Source organism: Notothenia rossii, assembly GCF_949606895.1.
Source record: "Notothenia rossii genome assembly, chromosome: 5".
Lineage (NCBI taxonomy): Eukaryota > Metazoa > Chordata > Actinopteri > Perciformes > Nototheniidae > Notothenia > Notothenia rossii.
In genome coordinates, this window is record NC_136903.1 from 8,921,167 (window position 1) to 8,945,924 (window position 24,758).

The 24,758-nt window shown below is 41.3% G+C and overlaps 1 protein-coding gene across 1 annotated transcript in view; it reads right to left on the minus strand.

Annotated features, from left to right (window-relative positions):
- Positions 1-24,758, minus strand: part of sin3aa (SIN3 transcription regulator family member Aa) — a gene marked incomplete at its 3' end in the record, with an annotated part of 30,361 nt that overhangs the window by 5,268 nt on the left and 335 nt on the right. Inside the window, exons 2-20 of the mRNA XM_079684589.1 lie at positions 20,465-20,681; positions 19,519-19,716; positions 18,962-19,068; positions 17,378-17,681; positions 16,371-16,619; positions 15,027-15,179; positions 14,700-14,855; positions 14,493-14,582; positions 12,873-12,991; positions 12,580-12,790; positions 12,223-12,339; positions 11,009-11,247; positions 8,421-8,604; positions 5,913-6,504; positions 4,696-4,865; positions 3,993-4,163; positions 1,921-2,013; positions 676-770; positions 55-384 (exon numbers count right to left, since the gene is read on the minus strand). Of these exons, the coding sequence (XP_079540715.1) occupies positions 55-384; positions 676-770; positions 1,921-2,013; positions 3,993-4,163; positions 4,696-4,865; positions 5,913-6,504; positions 8,421-8,604; positions 11,009-11,247; positions 12,223-12,339; positions 12,580-12,790; positions 12,873-12,991; positions 14,493-14,582; positions 14,700-14,855; positions 15,027-15,179; positions 16,371-16,619; positions 17,378-17,681; positions 18,962-19,068; positions 19,519-19,716; positions 20,465-20,650 (3,764 nt within the window). The 5' untranslated portion in view covers positions 20,651-20,681. The remainder of the gene's footprint in view (positions 1-54; positions 385-675; positions 771-1,920; positions 2,014-3,992; positions 4,164-4,695; positions 4,866-5,912; positions 6,505-8,420; positions 8,605-11,008; positions 11,248-12,222; positions 12,340-12,579; positions 12,791-12,872; positions 12,992-14,492; positions 14,583-14,699; positions 14,856-15,026; positions 15,180-16,370; positions 16,620-17,377; positions 17,682-18,961; positions 19,069-19,518; positions 19,717-20,464; positions 20,682-24,758) is intronic.

A 24,758-nucleotide genomic window follows, 5' to 3' on the forward strand; every position in this document is an offset into this window, starting at 1 on the left:
GGGTAACGGGTAAATCGGCCTGTAACCATATAATAAACGTAAAACATTTTTTGCAAGTGAAGTGAAGTCACGGGCCGGATTTGGCCCCCGGGCCTTGAGTTTGACACCCCTGCCTTACAACTTATAAACAGAGTCAGGGAGTAAAGCAGAAATCCATTTTGCAGAGTAACAGAGTCGCTGAAAGGTAGTACCTGGTGAGCTCTCAGCAGAGCCGTGCGTCGGTACATGTAATCCTCCGACTTAAAGACGTACACCATCTTGTAGGAGTTGAGCTTGAACATGCACTCCATCTTCTCCGTCTCCATGGACTTCTTGCCTCCCTCGCAGGCCTCCTTGTCCAGCTGCTCCCGGCCCTTCTGGTACTTCCTGATCCGCCTCAGATTCCTGATCACGAGCGCAAAACACAGATGTGATGAGAGTGACTAATGAGAGCCAGCGGAGAGTCAGAACAAATCCATTTGAGGTCATTTCATCAAAAGGACAAGTGTTTTGCATTTGACTTTCATTAGGGCTGTGTTCAGATTTCTGAGCAAGATGTTATGGAGTAAAAAAGAAAGGTTCCTTACCATTAACATCACCCTATTTGTTCTGAGTCAAAAGAAATAAAACTGCATTCACAATTCAAACAGTTATTTGCAATTTGGACAAATCAAATGTTGTAAAGTGAAAACTCACCTGGTGAGAAACACGGGCTTCTGAGCGAGGTGCTCCCTCAGCTCAGGGGTGGTGGAGTCTGGGTTTAAGTAGCGGCCGACATAATCAGACCAACGCTGCGAACAGAGGACATTCAAAACTAAATGTACAGTACAGATCAGATTTAAAAACACTTACACCAGTATTACCAAACGGTTGGCAATAGGTGGTCCTTACTAGATTTTCCACTCCAGCTGGAAAAGTGGACCTTCTTACTAGACAAATTCAAAAACAAACTTTTATTTGCATGTATTCACTGGACTTGTAATTCCCTCATATAATATAAAGGTAAGTTGAAAGTAGGGCTGAACGATTAATAGATTTTAAATCGAAATCGCGATTTTAAATGACGCAATTATTAAATCGCAAAGCCTGCGATTCTTTTTCTTCTTGTGTGTCAGTCATCCACACCAATCAGAATTGCTGTGCTCTACATGTAACAGCCATTGTTAACCAATCAGAAGTGCTGTGCTCCACATGTACCATCCATTGTTAACCAATCAGAAGTGGCCCATGATAGAAGGTGATAGACAGATTGATCCAATCACCTGCCAAGTATTTTTGAAAGTGCCTGCCCTTTCCAAATGGCTTCCAATGGAGCTCTCCTAGATGGTTTGGTGAAACAAACCGTCTGAGTCAGGTTAGTAATGCTCCATCACACGTTTCTATTACAAGGTGAATCTTAAACTGAAGCTTGAATTTAAAGCAACCCAACGGAGGTTTCATGTAACTTTAGTTCTTTCACTCGTAGCTCGGACTGCGGGGGTGCTAGAGAGGGGAGCACGTTGATGCGACCTTCCTAGCCGGAGATATGGCCGCATTTTACAATAAACTTCCGTTGGGTCGCTTAAAAACAAATATCGCAAATCGAATCGCAATATCTGTCAGAAAAATCGCAATTATATTATTTCCCCGAATCGTGCAGCCCTAGTTGAAAGATATGACTGATTTTGATATTGATAGCCAAATAAGAATCACTCACTCTCACTAAATATCAGTTTTAATGTAAGACCAAATTCAAAGGAAAAAAAAGATTCTAAGTTTTCCTTATTCGGCAGATCACTGACCAGCCGTCAGATTTGTAAATAAAATCAAATATATATGTAAAAACATAAATGGTGTGTGGGTGGAGAGTAAAGGAGTCATTTATTTTTATTCAAACATTTTGCTCACAAGCCAAGCCCTTGAACTGAAAGTCTCCTAGCGGGATTAAAACGTTTTTGTTACCTCAGCCTCCATGGGCTCGTCTGAGTTGTCCTCCTCCGTGTCGAGCAGCTCCACCATCAGCTGCACCTGCCCTCTGTTCTTCAAAAACATCACCTGAGAGAGGGAAGGCGAACAAGACAGTGTAAGACAACATGTATGGGATAATGTGCAGCGAGGCAGTCATTATCCCGCTTATTACATGGCCACATTCTCAACAAAGTAACGATATGACTCCCAATATTAATTGAAATGGTTTTTATAGATTTAGAAAATGTTTTTATTGATTTAAAAAATAGTAGGCTATTATTTATTTAAAATGACATGCAACCGCTAAGATTAATAGTCCGTTGTTACCGTTTGAATTACGTAGCAACGGATTGCTTCGATAGCGTTTTTTGAGGAGCTTTTTGATTACAGATTTGAAAACATTGTTGCTTGCTTTAAAAGTAGCACAATTCATTATTATTGATTGTATTATTGTACTCTAACCAGTGGCGAGCCGTGACTTTTATACCTAGGCCCTCTGACCCCCACCCCTTCCCTCGGAAAAAAGAAAAAAAATAGTTATTACATCACAGCGTATACTACAGCGGAATATCAAATCAACGGCCCGGGGTGCAAAACGCATCAATGAAAGCGACCCTCTACCACACAAAACAACACCTGTAAATAACTCTATTTGTGTTCTTTGAAATTGAAAAGGATATTGCATTGTGTTTATTACTTTCGTTGCTGTTGTATGTCTCAAGTGTAATTTGGCATGCTTTTATTTTGAAGGCGAGTTAACGCTGTTGACAGGAAGTTGTTGTTGCTATGGAAACAAGAAAAGTTTAACAGCGGGCGGAACTTGTCATAAAGTCCGCGATAATAACACCCACCCATTTAGAGGGAAGATATGATTGGTCAATTGTACTGTCATTTGACATTACTCTCCCGTTTAGTTACCATAGCTGGGCCCTCTGTGAATTCATAGCTGGGCCACCAATCAGCTCCTCTCTTCACAGTAACTCGCAGAGACGAGCTTCTTTCATTTAACCCTTCAAATTCCAGCAGAAACTGAATAGGCAGATTCTAAGGATTTATTTATTTGGAAATGTTATTTTAAATACAATTAAATCAAGTTATTTTGGTAAAACTAATGAGAAATATAACAAAAAATATATATTTATTTTTAATGTTTTTAAATATTATTTTGTAGAATATCTTAGGCCCTCACAGAGGGCCTAGAGGTCCCTGACGGCTCGCCACTGACTAACTGTGTATTGTACTCTAACTGTATTTGTGTCATTGTGTTATGTTCCTTTTTCACATTGATCTTGTAAGATACGTTTGTTGTTTTTACATTGCCAATTGTGTTTGTTGACTTGTGAAGCCCTCTGAGACAAATATGATTTGTGATTTTGGGCTATATACATAAAATTGAATTGAATTATGTCAAACCTTGGAAAGTATCTAGATATCCCTGCCCTAATTCCAAAGTAACTGGCAACTGAATATGTGTCGCCGTTTGATGCCTATGTCTGGACCGTTGCGTAAAAAGGAGGGTTTCTGTCCGGTTACTGCTCCGCTGTTTTCTTGTCCCTCTTGTCTTGTCGGCCAAACTGTATACAGTGAAATCGACCGAACTTCTTTGTGCAGATGGGAGTGTACTTAATGGTCAATAAATCCTTGACAGCGGTCTGTCTGTTCTGGATTAACAACGTGTCACGTGTTCTGAATTGACCAATCAGAATCGAGTATTCAACTAAGCCATGTAATAAGTATGTATTTAACGTGCAACATCAACATCATAGTTGTTTTTATATATTTTGTATTGACATTTGGCAGCAGACAATTACACAGTGTTTTTTTCAAGACAGTAATTGTACATCTTAAGTTTGTCTGTCCGAAGTGCCTTTGTTTTTTTTTCACCCAAAGATAAAAGGAAAACAGTAAAAAGTAGGAACAATACGAACATTAGGGAGTGATCAGGACTTCACAGTAAAGACAAAATCTGGCCTATGAGGTTTCAAAAGTCGTTTTTCAAATCATTCTTCAAGTGGAAACATGCAATCTCCTCAGTTTCAAAAACGGTAGGACCTGTGTGAGTTCACCTTGAAGCAGTTCTCGTCGGACATCTGCTCGGCTCTCCGCTGGTACAGGGTCTCTGCAGAGCTCCTTGAAGCCTGAGTGGAGAGCGTTCCTCCGCTGGCGCTGTTAGTGCTCTCTGAGAGGTAGAGGTCCGTTACTTGGACACAGATCTCATCACTGACGATGTGCTGGAGCTGGATGGAGAGGGAATGGTTTTAAAAAGTGCCAGAATAATCTTACTGTACTAACGGAGGCTTAATGTGACCTAGAAATGACACACAAAAGGCGCTTTCACACCAAGTACTTTTCCCAGCAATAGTTCCCCAGAACTTTTATTTCCCCGGAACTATCTAGTAAATCGCGTTCACACCGGAATAAATCGGCAGAAGCGCCGACACCTCCTCATCACTCCAGCGATCCCACGTTTTATTTTGTGTTGTCATAAGTTAGTCTCTCTCCGTTGGTGCGCGGGGCTAATGCTAATAATGCTAATGCGAGGAAATAAGATGGCGGCTTCACAAAAACTTTTCAGAGTTTTACTGTGCGTGGTTTGCAATTCGCCCAGCCAATCAGAAATTGGAACCTTTTTCTCCCCTTTTTAGTCCCTGCTCTCTAGCAGGGAGAAAAGGTTCAAGAAAAATCTTTTTGGTGTGACCGTAACATCCCAGGAACTATGGGATGGGAAAAGTACTCTGGTGTGAAAGCGCCTAAAGGCTGGAAACTCACCTGCCGGACGATGCTTTGGATGAGCTTGTCCATAGTAAAGGCGATGTAAGCGTGAATGGTGAACATTTCCCTCAGAGAGTCCTCGTACTGAGAAGCCTCCATGTTTCCATCCAGCAAATTCTTCACCATCTCCAGGAAGGCCGAGTAGTAATCTTCCACCTCAATGTCCACTGCAGAGAAGAAACAATATTTAAAGGTCACCTATCATGCTATTTTTAGGCAATAGCATAGGTCTCAGATATATACAAATATGTGAAAAACATGTCTATGAAGTGTTTTGCTCAAAATACCAAACAGATCACCCATTCTAGCCATGCCTCATATCCCTCTATTTCAATTCCTGTTTGAAAAGTGCTGATTTCTGGGTATAAAGCTTTAAAAAAAAGAGAAGAGGAAATGGATTTTTTTTTAAAGGAGGGGGCTGAGCTCATGCGGGAGATTCTACCGGCAGATACTGCGGTGATGAAACGCTATCTCATGGATTATCAAGGATTATTTCTGAAACAGTATGGAGCTCAAAGGCTTTCTCTCTTGCCGGTTATACCACAAGGCGAGTTCGTAGTAATCAGCAGCGAACCACTTTAACACTTCAACACGTGTATTTCGGTTTATTCGCGGCATTCTTTTTGTTATTCTACAGTATTGTTGTTTTATAGTTATTTGTTAATGTAACCCAATTTGTGTTCTTTGAAATTGAAAAGGATATTGCATTGTGTTTGTTACTTTCGTGTAATTTGGCTTGGCTTCCTATTTTGTATGGACATGCTTTTATTTTGAAGGAGAGTTAGCGCTGTTGACAGGAAGTTGTTGTTGCTATGGAAACAAGGTGACGGAGATTAAAGGAGAAAAGTAATATCTACATATAAAGACGGAGAAAGTAAATGATAACGTTTATGGTTAAGTGTTAGCACCCACCAAGAGGCACAAGCTCTTACGTTGATATTGGAGATTTCAATACATTAAAAACATTTAAAAAACAAAAAACGAAATTGAAACCCAATAGTACTCCAACGAACGAATATTCGGGTACAGCCCTAATAGCCTGCACACATTTTATAAATACTTTTCTCCAGGGTAGAAGGGATAGGAATGATGTGATGGAGAGCAAAAACGCAGGCCAAATGTAAAACACACAAATGCTTTTCTCCTGAATTAAACCACACGGTATTGTGTTTATTTCCTTCCCTATGAAGAACTGAGTGTGTGTTGTGACTCACTGGGCTCCTTCAGTCTGAGCTGGATGGCTGGGTTGTCGTTCTTCTCCTTCTTCAGTCCCAGCACCTCCTTCTCCCAGTCTCGTTCTCGCAGCTCGTCCTCGATCTGCCGCTCCGCCTGTCCGTAGAGTTTGAGCAGCCGCGAGCACAGCGTCTGGTGCAGCCGCAGGAAGATGTACCAGTTGTTGTTGACGTAGAAAAGGTTGTAGGCGTCGTCGGAGCTGCGTAGCTTCTGCGCCGCCGTGTTGCTGAACAGCAGCTTGGACTTCGACAGGCTCCGGCTGCCGGGGACGCCGTTGTGCTTTTTAGAGGCGCCTTCCTCAAGATCCATCTCCTCTTCCTCCTCCTCCTCCTCCTCTTCCTCCTCCTCCACCTCGGAGAGCTCGCCCCTCTGAGAGAACACCATGTCGGGGACGAAGTGGTAGATGATCTGCTTGATCTTGTATTTGTCCTCCTTCTGGATGCCGGCCTGCCTCTTGACGTGGTGGATGATGAGCGCGGCCGCGTCCTCCAGGATCTGACTGTCCTCGTAGGCCAGGGTCAGCTGAGGGCCCGCGGGGGGGCTCACGTTCTCCTCAGACGCCTGCTCCTGTCGCTGCAGAGCAACACAAAAAAAGTGAGGAAAATGTTTTGTTTACATACAGATCTTTATTTTCATGTAATTGTTTATTTGGCAGGGACAATGCACAGTGATGAACACTTAAAACATTAAAATGTTTCAAGCTTAACAGTGCCAGATTTAGCTTTGAGCTATTTTCCATCCACAGTCCCTCACATAAAACATTTAAGAAGTTTACATTTTACAAACATAGCAAAAACAAAATACATGGTATGCAAAAAGTGCAAAAGAGCAAGCAAGCAATCTTTAAAATAATGTATGTCACTGTTCGACTATTCTAGATATTGAAAGTAGAATCATAGAGCGTGGAAAAGTGGACCTTCTTACTAGACATATGGTAAGAATAAATTGGTAGATATCAAATGCAACACTGTACCCAAATTCACCGATGATGATACACTAACAAAATATACTAATACAATTCTAATCGAAGATCTGATCCAGGGTATATGCAGGAAATTCCTGCATATACCCCGGATCAGATCTTCGATTAGAATCTTAAATCTTAAATTTAATCTTAAAAGGTTTTAAATTTGACTTCAGGATTCCTGGCAGGATGTAACTCTTTTTTAAGACCCTTTCCATACATTTTAAGACCTCAGCGCCACTTGGAGTTTTAACCGGTTACCTTGGCAACACACTTTACCTCACATTGACTATATACAGTATTGATTGTCCTTCCTCCTTATCTTCCAACCATTTGGACGCAGACTTGCATTTCCCCATAACGATGTTGCTTAGCAACCGGCGTAACGGAAACGGACCTTCGCGCGCTATCAAGCAGTGAGCGTGCGATGTCCTGTTCAGATGACGTCAAATCCAACGGGATGCCATAAATAAACGAGACAGAATCACACTACACACCTACGCAATGATTACATTCAGGCAGACTGTAGAATACAACCTCTTTGGACAATTGATATACTTATTGAAAACAAGCTACAAAATGTAATACCTTGGAAAATACCGTTTAATACTTTTTAATAGCATTAATTTTCGCTAAATTGATTTATCAACTTTTAATACTTTTTAAGATCCCGCGGACACCCTGTGATCCTAGATAAACCGGTTGAATCTGCACTTTAGACGCAGAGAACATATGATTTTTGGTGATGCAGAACTCTCCTGTTTATCATTATTTGAGATAGTTTGCGGAAGTTGTTTATGTTAAATAAAAACATGACATTCTAAACAAAATGCTGACAAATCTGTTTCTATTTCATTTTTTTGTAATGCTCTGAGGCAGCGGTTCCCAAAGTGTGTGAAGGTGAGCCTCCCCTCAGAGAACATAATCACAGCCGCGCCCCCCCTCCCAATTATTATTATTATTATTATTATTATTATTGTTGTTGTTGTTGTTGTTGTTATAATGCAGGGGTATTCAATTGCATTTTAAAGAGGTCCAGTAAGAGAACAAATGTCATAAAATGCTCTGTTTTCGCTACCTTTCTCTTTTTGCTGAGCGTCACCTCCTTAAAACATTAAACAATAGCTTTTTTTTAAAAACCTCTTTATCTTTGTTTTAAACATGTTGAGGTGAAGGATGGCAGATTCCTCATACGTTGCACTCGGAGAGAAATAGTTGAGACGGAGATGTCTTTAGCAGCAGGGAGGAGTAACGTTTCACCAATGTTGTGAGGTTTACCTGCCTTAGCTATCCGTTTTCTGACAGACGCTGTCTCCTCTCTCACTTTAGGTAACTTCACTACAAATCTATCCATATTTTGCCGATTGCATAAATTTAGCTGAAGTTAACAAGCTAGATTTCACTGTTTCTCTTAATTTTTTTCTGGCGGCTGCGCCTCCCTTGAAGCTCTCTGGCGCCCCCCAGGGGAGGCGCGCCTCACACTTTGGGAACCCCCTGCTCTGAGGTATAGTAGAAAGAAACGCACCTCATCATAAATGCTTTCGATTTCATTCAGCATGGACTTGGATCGAAGCACTTTGGTGTCGTTCTGTTTGAAGTTGACGCCCTGATGGTCGAGAGACTTGAGGTAATACTTCTCGTTCTGCTCCCTCCAGATCTTGTTGAAGCCTCGCTGGGCTTCCCGCCACTCCTCCTCCTTAGTCTTTAACCTGGTCAGAAGAGAAAGTTAAGTTATTAACTCACACACTGTCTGAATTCATATTTTAAAGTAAAGATGCAGTATGAGTGCAGCTCCTTCAGCGATAGGCTGCTGCATCCCCGCTGTCTCACGGAGAGATACCGCAGGTCTTTCCTTCCTGCAGTGGTCAGACCACACAACCAGCACAGCCCCTAGTTCCCCCCCCCCCCCCCCCCCCCACACACACACACCACAACACATACTACATCACCCCTTGCTGCTAAATACCAACAAACTATGTGCAATTTATATAGATGCCGTTAATAACTGTGTAATATATACACCTGGCTGCTAAATCCTAAGAACTTTTACAGGATGTGTATTTTTTTAAATTATGTAACTTTTTTATTTTCTTCTTTTTTTAAATGATTAAATCATAACTTAGTACTTTTTTTTTAAATGCATGTAACATATTTAACACATGTAACATTAAGCTGTCTTTGGCTCTTTTTCCTGCTGTAACTACGCAGATGTCCCCTCTGTGGGACTAATAAAGGGATTCTGGTTCTGATGAGTGTTGCTTTTGGTGCTTCACATCATAACACGACTCATCTGCTGCAACATAATTCATCTCAGGCATCAAAATACCGCTGCAGTCTTTTTTTAAACTCTATTCCCAGCATCGGGGAATGCAGCTTATAAAAAAGGACACAATAAATCTCGGGAGCCATTTTTAAATCCAGCATTATATTGGCTTTTCCTTTTATTGGCTCATAACCTCAGCCAGGCCTCTATAGGAAGCTGGTGTCAACACACAATATGTACACAAAGAACGTTGAAAGAAAGGTCTGACAACGTGTCCCTGAATACACCATACCTAAAACTCTAGTTAACACTAGAACTGCCAACGGGTCAATTTTAGTCCAGTCCGTGACTTTCCCTGAAAGTGTTATGTAGCACCCTCTGTTGTTAAAAATGATCAATATGAAGTCAGATTGAAAAAATCGATTGAGAGAAAGAGATAAATAGATAGATAGAGAGAGAGAGAGAGAGAGAGAGAGAGAGAGAGATAGTGTAACATCTTGGAGAATACAAGATCTTGGATGACTGAGCTCACGTTGAGGACGTAATGAATGTGTGCAGGTTACGTGCCAGTTGAATAAAGATGGACACTCAGAATGAGAGAAGTAGTCCGCGTCGTCTGTTTATGTGGACAATTATCTGTCCATAGAACAGAACATTACAGATGGATCGATAGATAGTTATAGATAGATAGATAGATAGATAGATAGATAGAGAGAGAGAGAGAGAGAGAGAGATAGATGGATAGAGAGATTTGTACCTAAACAAAACACAAGTCTAACACCAAGCGTTTAAATCAGCTCTGGTAGCGATATGTTATACTTCATGCTATCTGCCCAAACTATATCATATGAAAAGCTGAGAGTCCACAGATTCTATTGGTATACGTTTCATCACTGTGCGATCACAACTCACTGTTCTGTATGATAAATAAAAGAACAGTGTACCTTGAAAATCAATAGCGAGTAAATTTGACCCGTCTGGCGGTTCTAGTGTTAAAGAACATTCGGTACCACTTTACAATAAGACTAGCCTTATAAAGGGTTTACAAATAGTTTGTAATTAATTAGGTTGTGAACACTTTATAAATCATTAAAAAGCTTTTATAAGACATGAGATAAACAGGGTGACTGTGACCGGTTGCTTGCCAAATAGTCAGCCCACATTTATCTGTACTGCTAAGCCTTTAGAGCAGAAATGGTAGTGACTCATTCATAAATGGGAATGTGTTTTACACTTTACAATAAGTGTGAAACAAGTTCTCACCTCCCTCACCTTCCACTTTACAATAAGGCTCCCTTTTGGCAACTATAAATGTTAGCAACTCGTAAATAAATGGTCATAAAGAGATGCCAAGAAACATCAAGATGGATGGGGGGGAATGAACTCAGTGAACAACAGATACCAAGGATGCTGGCTGATGAAGAAGACAAAGTAGTAGCCAATATAAGGCTTAGTCATCTTGCCAAATAGTGAACCTGTGTTGATCTATGATAGAACTGATTTATGAATGGTTCTTAATGATTAATAAAGTGTTTACAACCTAATGAATAACCTAATTATAGACCCTTTATGAATGGTAGTCTTATTGTAAAGTGGTACCGAACATTCAATGTGTGCATATGCATAAATGTGTCTGTTGATTGTGTGTATATAGGATATACATATTTTTTCCATATTGTATTTTTGTATTCGGGATTGTGGGAAACTGTATTTCGATCTCTCTGTCTGTACACACAAACTGAAAGATTGAAAATAAAGTTGACTTTGATTCTCTCAAAATAGCTTTTTCCACATATACAGATTGTTACAAAGGAAACTAAACATTAGTCAGGATAAGGTTCCCCCCCCACCTCTTTAGCACGATGGGCACAGACACAGCCGGGTTCTTCTTCAGGCCATCCAGGATGTCGGGCGCCTTGTCTCCGTATATCCTCTGGATGGCTTTACGGTGCACGACCTCCGAGGAGCCGCCCATCGTGTTGTCCAATCGGAACTTGGCCTGCTCCTCCGCCGACATGCGGGACAACTTCCTCTGCACCGCCTCCAGCACTTTGATGGTGGCCAGGTTGGTCTCCAGCACTACGTCCAACTGTGGGGGAGAAAACACATTGCTGTGTGTTGCAGAGTGTGTTGCAAATCTAAATCTCTTCAGTCAAAATAATTTCCCCTTAGCACAATACCGCATCAGTTGCGCCACTTATGTGACAGACAAGAATAGTCAATTCTAAGGTTGTCTAACGCTTCATGTGGAGAAAGAGATGTCCTTTATGGGTTGATTGTGCGTTGATCTGTTGGTAATGCCTTGGGGTTCCGGTGGGCATGTAAACAAATGCATAATGCTGCGCTATACTTTGCGGCCTCGCCCGGTTGCATAGCGACGCTTATTGTTTAGGTGTCTTTTGATAAGCAGGTAGTCATATCATTAGCTAGAACTAGCTGGATCTGATCGATATGGACATAAACGCGAGTGAAGTCTAATCTGTATTCTAATTCTAACGGAAACTCTGGTGTGTTGATGTGCAGTCAGGAGTTTTTAAAATCAAATGAAGTTACTAAAATGTTCCAACCATGTCTAAGTTACCCTATGTCTATCAAATAAAAACAGAAACATACATTTCCATTTTTTACATTTAATGTCAATTTTAGAGCAGAATACTTTTTATATAGAGACACATAAAACTCGTATGGGTCACAAAGAGATTTAATAAACTATAATAAATAATAATTGAATAATTGTTTTTGTTTAATATCGATTGCTATGTGTTGATGTGCAGTCAGGAGTTTCTCAATTCAGATCAAGTTACTTAAATGTTCCCACCATGTCTAAATGTTGTCTTATAGCCTTTCCCTGTCTATCAAATCAAAACAGAAACATACAGTACATCTCCATTTCATTTCAACAACATTTATTGTCCATTTTTTCTTTCCTAGAGACAGATACGTCTGTGACTGCATTGCTAGTAATGTTGTTTGAACCTTTTGATATTTGCAATGTTTTGCCATTTCCCCCCCACCTGTGGTGAGATCAACAGACAAGGTGTAAATATTTGATGTCCCAGCTCACCTCAAAGCGCTCGTCCTCACATCTGTAGATATTCTCCTCGTACTGAGTCTTCTTGGAGCTGACAAACGTGGAGTCCTCAGACCAGGAGGGGAAGGAGACCCAGGTGTCATTTAAGACCTGGACACGGCAGAAACCAACACTGTGTCATCTTAAAGGCCTCTTTATCATACGTGGGATTTGTTCAATTGTTTAATCACTAAGTTGGATAAGATTGATCAAGAAAAGACCATGGGAGTTTCAGTTTACCGGTCATAGAAGTAATAACAAAACGTGAGTCATACAAAAATATGGCATTTATAAATATTCCATATTTAACTCTTAACTATAAGTTTCCCTATCAACTGTTGCCGCTCTTACCTCTTTACAAAGTGGAGTTCTGCCGGTGCATTTGGGCTGCTGGTAGCTTTTGGGCAGAGCTCTGTAACTGGAGCCTAGTCTCTTACAGGAAGCATAATCGATCTCCATGGCGATGCCCTCGGTGGCCCGTTCCTTAGGGTACGCTTCGATGTGGGACATTTCCCGATATCCCAGGAAGTTTTTAAACCAGTTGAACAGCTCTGGGAATTTTCTGCACAACATAAAAAGAAAAAAAAAAATGTATGACATATACTGTTGCAACAAATAGTCATTTTTCCAGGACTGATACTCACCCTAAAAAAGGCAGCACCAGCTGCACCAGTTCAGCCCTGGAGATCACCTCCTGGTTGAAGATGACCAGGCACCGCAGGAAGTTGTCGTAAGCCTCTGCACTTCGCAAGGCTTTGCGCACCTGAAGAGACAATTAAATATAACAACAGTATGTAACAGAGCCGAGTGGAGGTATATAACAAAAGCTAAATAACTTAGCAAAGCTTAACTGTTGTCATATCGAAAGGTTTTACTTAACCTGTTGAGCCCCAAGCCTGTTTTTCAGGCTTCAGACTCGAAAATGACATTCCCAGAACAAATGACCATAACTTCACTTCTAAAAGGGGTAAATTAATCATCTTTTTTCTCAAAGCAATGATAAACCTGTGAGTTGGATGTAGAAAAGTCAGAATCAATATATCATTGTTTTATTGTAAAGTAAATTCCGATTGAACATAGTAAAACAATTTAAATTACAGTGTCTGTCCAAAAAAAAACATTACTTATAGTGAAAACCACCCTTGAATGATGGGATAGTAAACTAAAAGCTTTAGGCATCCAAACTATAACATATAAGTACCGTGTATCAAGATTGATGCAAAACAAGTGACATTTGACCCTTTTAGAGAGATTTAGAAAAAAAAAAACACTTCTGGAGTCATTTGGGTGGATTTGACCTATCTCTGGCCCCCATTGGTCGATTTGGATGATTGACATCTTTTTTTAACCGTTACAGCCAATGGAATTGAGGGGAAGTTCCACATACACGTTACCAAATAAGGAGTGAGAGTGACACGTAGCCAGAATACCCAAAGCAGGAAGCTGTCAGACACTCTGGAAGCTATCATTAGCAGCTAATATGAAAAGTCTGTTTTTGACATAAAAATTGAATTATGGATTATCAAAAAGAAATTCAAAGTGACAGACACATTGGATTAACCTATGGATTAACCTTCAGCCGCGTTTCTCGTTTAATGCCATTGAACACAACTTTTGACCAGAATAACAGCTACGGTTAGCATATCTCCGTTTTTTGCTACCAAAAGCTACGTTGTGTGTCGTCTGGTTTTGCTTCCCCTGTCGCGAGTTCTGATCGCTCAGTGATGATACTTATATGGATGGAATCTGTGAAATCTCAGCTTGCTAGCAAAGCTTGTTTGTGCAGATCCGATAAGTATATAGATCTATTTATACCAAGAGTTCTGTGCCAAGTGCGTTAGCATTTTTCCGCTCAGGGTTCATTTAGACGCTTCTTGTGAGACTTGTGTTTTGTTTCGGTAAAAATGGTTCATACCGTCAGTTAGCTGAGTTTCTTCCCGTTTAGTGAGTATGACACATTCATATAGTTTATCACACTTTAAGAAGCCGTGAGACACAGTGTCGTGAAAAAAACGGGAAAAAAGCCCGTAGCCCCCGCTGGCTGGCTTAACAGGTTAAATCTATATTAGTAAACTGTCAATTCTTGCAAATAGAAAACACCTCTCCGTCTCCCTTTTTCAAGCTTGTGCTTCATGTAAAATGCCATCTGCTCAACTTTTGATTTGCTTCCTTCCTTTACAACCTGAGTCAATATCCAATCATTTAATGACTGTTTACTTCACATAAACAAAATGATGAAACACAGCAAATATAAAAAACCCTACCTTCTCAAAGAACAGAGATTCTGTCCCGACTCCATGCTTGCTGGCCTCTGCCACCGAGGAATCTTTCAAGTTCAGTAACTTGGGCTTTTTCTGTAGCGTTAGCAAAACAAAAAGGAAGAGGACATCAGTACAACCATTACAAAAACAAAAAGGATATAAAAAAGCAATAGAAGTGCACTATAGCTTCAGCAGGAGTTGAGGATGTACCTTGATAAGGGGGGTGGCCCCTGGAGTCGGGTGCCGGCGGATCGGGCAGCCGTTCTGATTGGGCCGCTGTTTGTTGTTGAGCTGCAGCTTCTTAGCAGTACCGCCATGGTCGTTCCGTACAGCCTCCGCCTTCTCAGCTGTAGTCTTGCTTAACAGCTAGGGGGAATAACACACTGTTAAAGACCAAGGTCCGTGTACATCCTCTCTTACACTCTGGAAAATCTATCTAAGGAGGAATATGGAGAGTTTAATTGGTACAAAAGCTCCAAGTAGGACACCAGTGCCAGCACATCTTCAGTGGAGTAAGAGGTAAAGTTCTTCGCTCACCACTGAGCTGTTGGCGTCGGGCAGGAATTGGCCAAACTCTGAGAGCAGGTCCTCTTGGTTCTTGAAGAGCCGGGCCACCTGAGCGTACACCTCCTGCTCCGTCAGCGCCGGGGTGTAGTTCCCACCGGCCTCCTTAGCGTTACGCTGCTCCTTCTGTAGTGGAGGAACACAGGTTTAGTGGGATTGATTTACTCTTACTTTTGTAAGAACTGTTTGTTTGTGTGAAAGGGCCTGTATTTAGAGATGTCCCGATCCGATCACGTGATCAGGGATCGGAGCCGATCACGTGATTTTCAAAAGATCGGAAAAAAAAAAATCGGGGATCGGGATTTAAAAAAAAAAAAATGTAATACTTTTTTTTAAATGTTGTATTCAATGTTACAAAACAAAAGTGACCATATTCAAGTCTTAAAGTCATCCTGAGGCCTTAGCTTTGGTTTCAAATTACAGAACATCATGTATGTGTTGCTTCTTTGGGGCTTGTTTTCATAGACCTGCTTATTTCTCTCAAATCTAGCAACAGAGTGGGTGCAGTGTCTAATTGTAGCAGTAAGCTAACGAGTACTGAAAGCTTTATTTTGATTTGATCCAATGCTGCACAACTGAACTGATCCAATGCTGCTGTGAAAGAAAGAAGCTATATCCATGTTGGATAGAATATCCAATTTAAATAAAAAAATAACCTTAAGGGACAACTTGAATGCTTTTTTTTCTCTTAATACATTGCATAAAGATCGAATCGGGAAAAATCGGTATCGGCAAATTGTCAAAATCAAATGATCGGAATCGGATCGGGAGCAAAAAAAGGTGATCGGGACATCACTACCTGTATTAATAAAGTTGATCTCTAGAACTATATGAAAGTTTACAGATGACTTCTCTCTGAGTTTACAAACGCACTTCCCTATTACCTATATCAGGACTGCTTCTACAGTGGGTTGAAAAAGGTAACATTTCGGAGATTTGCCATCATGTCACTGATCCAGCAAGGCCAAACAAAGCTAAAGAGGAAACTTAGGAAAAGTTGAAGTTAATTAAACAGAAACATTTTAAGTTTCACAAATAAGAGCAGTGTTGAGGGCAGCCCTTCTATATTGAGAGCTCTGCCTTTTAAGCCCTGAGGAACAGAAACTAGAACCATATGAACACAACACGGTCACAGCTATGTACGGACACTTCTCTACCAAGTGTGTGAGCACCTCTCTTAGTCACAACCACAAGTCTGCAGCTCTCCTAATCACTATTGCACCCTTTCATATGAGCAACAATATCATTGTATCTTTTTTTTTTTTTTTTTTTAAAAAGGGACAAATCACTTTATTCAGTTTCAGTTCAGCCCCTGACCTGGTACGTGTGGAGGATCTCCAGGAAGGCTTTGTAGATGTCGGGCTGGCCCTGAAAGCGGTTCTTGATCTTGTTGACGTAGTTGATGGCGTGGTTGAACTCCACGGGCTGGTTGTTCTGCATGGGGGGCCCGGTGGGGGTCCCGCTGAGTGGAGGGTGGAGCTGCATGGGCGGGGAGCGAGGAGAGGGGAAGGCCGGGATGGACGGATTGCTCTGACTACTCGGTGTCAGCGCCTGGGGCTGAAGAGGCTGGAAGGACACGACAGTGAAGGTTAGAGTGGTGCAGGAATGAGTCCTAAAACCAGGGGATTAGTTTAGCATTTTATCATGAATGCTTGTCTCAAAGTCAACATATTTTTGATATATTAATTCTATTATATACATATTTTATATACATATTTTATATACATATTTTTGATTGTTTTTTTGGTAAGATGTCTGATATAGTGGTTAACACAGATCTATGAGTTTTCATGTTTGGTTTTACAACATGTATGTCAGTAAACACAGCACTCGTGAATGTCTAAGGCATCATAAAACGGTGGTTGTTAACTTGTGAATAAATGGGACTTCTAAACGTCCCCACGCTGGCACGAGTTCGACCTTTAGCTTAGTGCTGGTGGATTGAAGTCATGGGACCTAGCTGTAGTTTTTTTTATATCGTTATACCCTGTGGCTTTTGCAGTTACGCTTTGACTTTTATAAAAGTTGTGTTAAAATGTGGAAATGATCCTGCCAAACAAAATGTGTAATTATCATAAACGTTTGTCTGTCATTGAACTCATTCCAAAAGCCAATGAAAAACTCCCATTGCTTTTTGTCAAGAGACCCTTGAGAAGCTAACTTCAGGGTCAGCCGACAAAAAAACATCATGCCTGTGAACTGCAAAACATTTGATTTGTATTTTTTTTCAAACAAGACATTGGAGGTGGGAATAACAATTTATATGTTGGGATTTTTGTGTATTGTTTGTACAAGTCTGTAAGTGTCCACTCAGAGTTTCTCACCTTGCTCATCTTGGCAGGGGTGGGTTGCGTCAGAAGGGGCGGAGCGGTGGTGGTGGTGGTGGCAGCAGCAGACGGGAGCTGGGGCGGATGGAGGGGCGCTGCTCCTGTTAGTGGGATGTTTGAGACTGAAATGCCATGCGGGGTTATGTGGTGGATCTGACCAGGCGTGGTCACGTTGACCAGGTCGTTGCTCTGGACCTCGATCTTGTAGCCCGGCGGCAGGAAGGTGTTGAAGCCCATGATGAGGTCAGGGTGACCTTTGAAGAGCTGTGACACTCTGCTGATGACCCCCGGGGTGTCAATACTGGAACAACAGCAACACAAAAGACAGAATGAATTTATATCCACCATATCTGGTATCCTGTGAATCAAGTATTTAACTGAAGCTGCTATGTTTAAAAAAAGTACAATCATTTTAAATTCTGCGACATCATGAATACATGACTCCTAATAATCCAGACTCAACAAATGTAAGTTTGCAAGTTAAGTTTAGTTGGTTAAGGATCAGATTGTAAATACTAAAAAGTTGAAAGAAACCTGGCTCAATCTGACTACAGTGTAGGACAGTTTTTAATGATTTAACTAGTTGGTTGTCGTAGTGTCCATAATCTGTCATTCACTTTTTCCGTTATCAATCTTTTTAACTGATGCATATGCGATAAAACACAAGTCATTAAAACTCAAATAAATAGTTACATTTTTCAGGAAGTGCATTTCAGCTATGGCTGGACAATCTTGCAGCTATGGAGCCTCTGCATGTGAATGTTTGTACACAGTCAAATAAGCAAAATGGTGCCTTTAGATACTTCCATATATTCTAGTTATCATGCGCTCTTAGCAGAAAATGGCCCCGTATTAATTGTGCGTTCACAAATGGCTAAATATTGCTATTAGCTCATAAATAGCAAATGACCAAAATAACAGTTATTGATCAATTATTAGTTAGAGAAAATAGAAAGTTGTTTCAAAGCGGAACCAATGCTGTCGGGTGATCTGAATTACAAGTTGTTTTGAACAATAATGATGTTATATTTAGTCAAAATCTCATAATGTATTTTCCTAATCTGACAGATGCAGCAGCGACAGTCATCCTAATGTACTTGGGATGTGACTCGGGGTGCATTCAAAGGCTGCCAACATCGTGGGGCATTGAGAGTTTTACCAAACAAAGGACAGAGCATACCCTTTGAACTTCAGATTGTTTTTAAACAAATGCCAGCTTTACCTACCACCTGTGACAGGGACAACAGACCGGCCGTTCTCAGCAATGAGGTCAGCGAAAACATACTAATGGTCTTTGTGGAGGCCACAAAGATGGAAAGATTGAAAGGCTAGAAATTGACATCACGTTTTTTGGGGGAAATGTGAGAATGGTTCTGGTAAAATTGCTATTATGCAAAAAAAAACGAGTCTATTTGAGATGTATGGCCCTTTCCTTTGGCTTCTACATTTAAAAGAACTGATATATTAGGTGCCATGACCCTGTAGTTAAAAAGGTAGGACAGAAAAAGTAAGGACACTTAAAATATAGATTCTGGCTGAATTCCCACTACATCTTTCTCTATATTCAAACATTGGCCTCACCTTTGAGACTTGAACTCTTTCATTATGTCCAGAAAGTCGTTGTAGACCTGAGGATGGTTCCCAAACTGCAGTTTCACTTGATCCAAGTAAGACAGAGCATCTTCCACCTGAGGGACAGAGGGAAGAGGGAAAGTCAATTTCACCAACATCTGCCAATCTGTTTCCTTCTAGATTCACTGATTTTGATATATAACCCAATATTCAAGAAATAAAAGAGCTATTAGATCATACAAGAAATCAACAGTGACAATTAACCAAAGCATTGCATTTTGAAATCTTGAGTAAATAAACTAATATTTTAACCCAGGTCTTAAAGTGTTCATTATTAGCTCCACTAACTATTTCAAACAGGGTTAAAGAGTAAACCAGCCTTTTTTTACCAACCATAACATTAGTCCAAAGTAGTAGAATCTAACAAATCAGCATACCATTTTATGGGCTAAAAATACACAACTTTCGCTAACTTTCTTGACATGAAAACTCAAGTGACATTTGACGGGTTTTACATGGGACGTGACAAGTGTGAGAATCTGTCAAAAGGAAACGGGCTGACTGACCTTGAGCCTCTGGAACTGCTGGCCCTGTGCCGAGGCCAGGGGAGCAGCTGTGTGGCTGTGCCCTGACATCACTGAGGGCCCGTGGGGCTGGACTGCTGGGCTGTGGTGGTGGGACCCCCCGTGGACCGCTGGGCTCGGAGCGTGCCCATGCCCGCCACTGTTCTGGGGCACGGTGGGAACCTGGGAGAGCAGAGATACCTATGACAGGAATGACAAGATGTTAACTTCAGTATATCAGGTGGATAGCAATGTGACATGGTTGTAATAGGAATAATCACAACAAAAACAAGCATGTAAATCAGGGGTGTCCAAACTACGGCCCGGGGGCCAAATGCGGCCCATGTTGAACCTTCCCTCAGCAAATTCAAAAAAGTATAATGGAATATGGCCCACAAATGAAACTTTTGCTTTTCTTATATTGTAATTCTTGAATACAAATATACAAATAAATTACACAGTAGTATTCATGTGTTAATAAGCCCACTTTTCAAATAAATTAAGTAAATTAAGTTAACATATCTTAGTTGATAAGAAAAAAGCCAAATTACATATTTACATAACAAGCTTGAAATACACCCTTCCTATTTCTCCATATTATAATCAATGTGAGGCTTTCATTTTAAGGAATGAGCTGCTAACACTCACAATCATTTACCTACATTGGATTGATTTTGCTAACTTATAACTGAACTTATGAGGCGATATACCTCTAGTGAGTGGCCCAGCCCTTCGTATATTTTTCTGTGTGTGGCCCTCTGTGAAAAAAGTTTGGACACCCCTGATGTAAATCAATAAAAAGGGAGCCATGCTTTAGTCTCTAACAGGCAGCACAAACTGACAGCCTAATCTATGAGCCACAAATGACTTAAAACTGCTGTTTGACCTCGTTTTTAACTCTTAAGTCAGTAAGCTTAAAACAGATCTGCAGCGGACGAGCAGAACCTACCTGGTATCCCTGGGGGACGGAGTACTGGACGCCTGCTGTGGGCTGCATGTTGTCGGGCACGGCCTCATACACAGCCGGGGCAGGGGCAGGTGCCAGGACCCGATGCTGGAAAGACTCCGCGTTGCCAGCGAGGCGCCGCTGCTGGGACGCAAAAACCGTTTCCTGATCCTCCAGTCGCCGCTTCATTATGAACTCATACTCGTAAGAGCTGAGAGACCTGCGGATAAAAAGCATATGGAGATCATTTAATGCGGGAATCCGTTAAATCAGCCACTTCATTTCATTTATTGCTTGTTTGTGGAGCATATGGAAGTTATTATTTGTTTTACTTCAAAATGTGAATTTATGGATACACACAGTGCCAGCTAGAGGCTTCTGTAGTTAAGCTTGGGAAGACAAATATTACATAGTCTGTGACCATAAATCCAATGGAACACCCAATGCTTTTAGTGGCCTGAGGGTAAACAAGAGGTCAACTACATGGGAGTGTATTGATTGACTAACATGTTATAGCACATGTCGACTTTGGTGTCATACTTTGAAGCATTTTCTTTTTGAAAATAGGTTTATGTGTGTTGTCACTGATTACATTTTTGAATAAGCTAACAGACGTCACATGTTACTCAAAAAGCGTACAGAGTGCTGATCAGCTCCAGCCTTGAACAGCATTACGTAAGAAAATGATTGTGGCACAGATATAAACAGTAATAACAGTACACTCAAATTGTTGACATTTTTTATGAGATCAACATGTTTACAAGTTGACCTACTTTGTCATCTTTTTAAGTTCCTCCTGTCAACTGCAGAGATATCCCTGACGTACAACTCTTGGTTATCCAAGTAATAAATAATGATACTATTCTGCATGACACAAATATTAAACATCATGCAACTTCATCCCCAAGGTCTTTCATGTACTGTACAAAAAGTGAGGAAATCACTGAGGGATAACGCGATGATTAAATGCCTCTAAATGTTACCATGCCTTGAATGTAAAGCTTGCAGTCTCCGTAGCCAATGAAACACAGACAGCCTACGTCACCGATGCAACAAACAGGTGCTCGCTGTGGGAACGTGGGGGAGCCAGCCTGCCATTCACAACTTCCTCAAGACAGCAACAACTGCACAAACACGTCAATGAATTGCGTTAAAACAAAGAGAAAGCTCAGAAACCCGACGGGGAAGAAAATAAAGTACGTTTTAAACCCCCAACGTCGAGAAAAAGTGACACTGTCAAGCTAAAGTGGACTCGACAACTACAGAGTCTCGCTCTGAACAGCCGCGGCCAACGAAAACGAGGCTGTGGTGCTCGTAGATACTTCATTTTTACTTGGTTTAATATCGTTAAAGTCACAAAAAGGCAAATGCATATATGATTGCTAGACACATGCTAACAACAGCGCTTCACCATCCCCTTTATGGCCTGGCATCAGAAGCACCGACCTCGAGTTACAGCCATGACGCTTTCTTGACGCCCGCCATTTAGAGCGTGGCGCAGGACAGCAGCAAATTACACTCCATTTCAAAACAGGTAAGCATGAAAAGTAGCTGAATTGCTCGCCTCCTGGCTGCCTTTCTACGTTGAAGTGTACGAAAGCAGTTTGTGTATTAACTACGCGGATAACTTGTTTTGTCGACAGTGGCTGTGAGCTGCCAGTTAGCTAGCTGGCTAATGTAAACAACATGAGTAGTACCCCAGACACCGAGCACCTAATGTAGGAGGGGAGCACATGCAGCTAACCATTAGCGGCTGGTTCGCTGTTACTGTAACATCTAAAGCCAGCATTAGTTATCGATTTAGTAGAGAACTGATGTCGGGTCTAGTTTGAGGTAATAGAGATTACAAGCAACATTGATTTCCCATGTGGGGTACTCAAAACGGCTACTAACGGTAGATATAGCTAAAGCTGTGTTAGCTTGCTGAATGAACTCACCCCTCTCCCAAATAGCGAGCTGAAGAACGCAAATGATGCTTTGATTATCCGTTATTTTTCTGGTTACCTGCTTACTCCTCAGGCCGGGGAAGATACCACAGTGATGTATATGCTAAAAGCAACTTATCATCGGCGTGTGATTTAAAATAAACAGTTCAAGCTGCAAAGTGAAAATCTCCCCGAGAGAGGAAAACAATCTCCGTTCGGTTGGCTCTGGGAGGAGGCGGGGTTTCCGTGTGTAGCCCCGCCCCGACACTCGCTATTGGTCGGTTCGTTCATCGGCTCCACTGAAGGGCGGAGTGATGTCCCCGGATTTGACAGCTTGAACTGTCAATCAAGGATTTCCTCGCACAGTATCCATGCACGCCCATTTTGACTTGAAGCGCGACAATATCAGCAGGAGTCCCGCTTGTATGGTGTGTCCTCCACATAACTACAAGCTTGTTAATGAAAATAAGTCCTCGTATCTTACTGTTTGTGTTTTTTATGACAAGCCTGTCTCTTTGTCCTGCAGGACTTTCTAATCCTGCAATATATCTGCACACCGGTATTCCTAAATGACTCTTCCAAGACTGCAAGTATTCATGATGGACTTGTTGTATTTGTATAATATTGTTAATAAAAAGAATCAGAGGTTGCATTAAGCAATTGTTTTTTGAAATACACATGTTTTAATAAACTTGACTGAAAAAATGTATCTTGCATTGCTTGCCCATGTATACACAAGCACACACTCAGTCTCACTCTCCATAAATACTAATAGCTTAGAATTGTTGTCAAGGAGTATTTAGAACATTTATATTGTACATTTTAGGAAATCGTTTATATCCATTCGTCAGTTAATATTTATGTGTATGTATTTGTATTTTGGAGCATCTCCTTTCATAAAGTAGCCCACGATGGAAATGTCAGCTTTATTTTTGCACAAAACAAGTAGTACTCCTTTACTAGGATGTGATCTAGCCCCAGGGTTTCTGTATGTCAGTTGGTTTGTGGTAAATTGACAAAACATGTGTGAGTATAATTAAACAAAAATAATTAATAATAAAGGTCTCAATACTCCGTTTTTACACATGACCCCTCTGCAGGACAGAGACAGAACATGTTTACCTTGTGTGACCCTTGGTAACCCAGACTTAAAGTGTATCTTACTATATGTACTTATTGTAAGTCAATTTGGATAAAAGCGTCAGCTAAATGCAATGTAATGTAAATATAGATTCAACATCACATTCAACCAAACATCTTGCTTTATATCTAAATACAAAATCTAGTATTAAAATAACCTGGTAGGACACCAACATTTCATTGTATTATGTATTATTATATTCTGCATAGTGAGTCCTTTCTACATATCTAGCAAGCCTACTTCCTGGACTTTGGTAACACGTGACTCTGTATGAGGGCGTTTGCTTTTGCACTCGAGTCCCGCCTCTTTTTAAACACTTCAGCCAATCACTGCATTCAACCGTCATTACAAATCCCAAAAAGGTGGAACTTCCAAAATAAACCATCGCCCACGACAGGCGGAGCTGCAACACCAGCCCGGGATTCCTCATTCCAGCCTGGCAGGCAGAGGAGTCAGCAGTACCGTAGGCTGCTCACACACACACTGACTCACACATTCACCACACAATACTCCACTATCCTCCCGACTGGCTTTCCCCACATTACTGCTAGCCTCTACTGCAAAACGTATGCTCCAGACCGAGAGCAGTTTTGACCACAAACATATATTTTTGAAAATTTAAATGTAAGATTCGAGTATTCTTTGGCAGCTTAGCAAGTATTTTATTTTTAAGTTTTGTGCAAAAGCATGCAAGGCTGTGGAGATCCCTCTCCGAACAACACGGTGCCCACGGAGGAGGATCAGCCCCCCTGCATGCACTCCGCGTCAGTCGACGTGCGTATTTACAGTCTGCACTCTCCAAACAAAAGGCACTAATAGAATGCATCATCTGGTAATTGACGCTTTTGCATGTACGCTGGTGGGCACGCACGGTGAAGTAGGGCCTATAGGCGACCCGACACTGCATATTTTCAGGGCGGTAAAGATCCGATCCGGTTGCCCTTACTAAACAATGCCAAAGTCAAACGGAACGGGAACTACGGCGTCGCTGCCTGTGTGGAAACATCGGCCATTCTCCGCGATCCCAAATAACACGCAGACGTATTTCTCTGCAGAGAAAGAGGGCGACCGAGCACAAAACAAATCCTATTCTTTGTTTACTTCAATAGTGGAGAGTAAAATGTCTAACCTGCCTCACCACAACAACTCCCTCCCGCCTACGGATCGATTAGCGTTACATGCTCACACATCGCTGCAGACAAAATGTTTCCAGACAGCGAGATCCCTCACA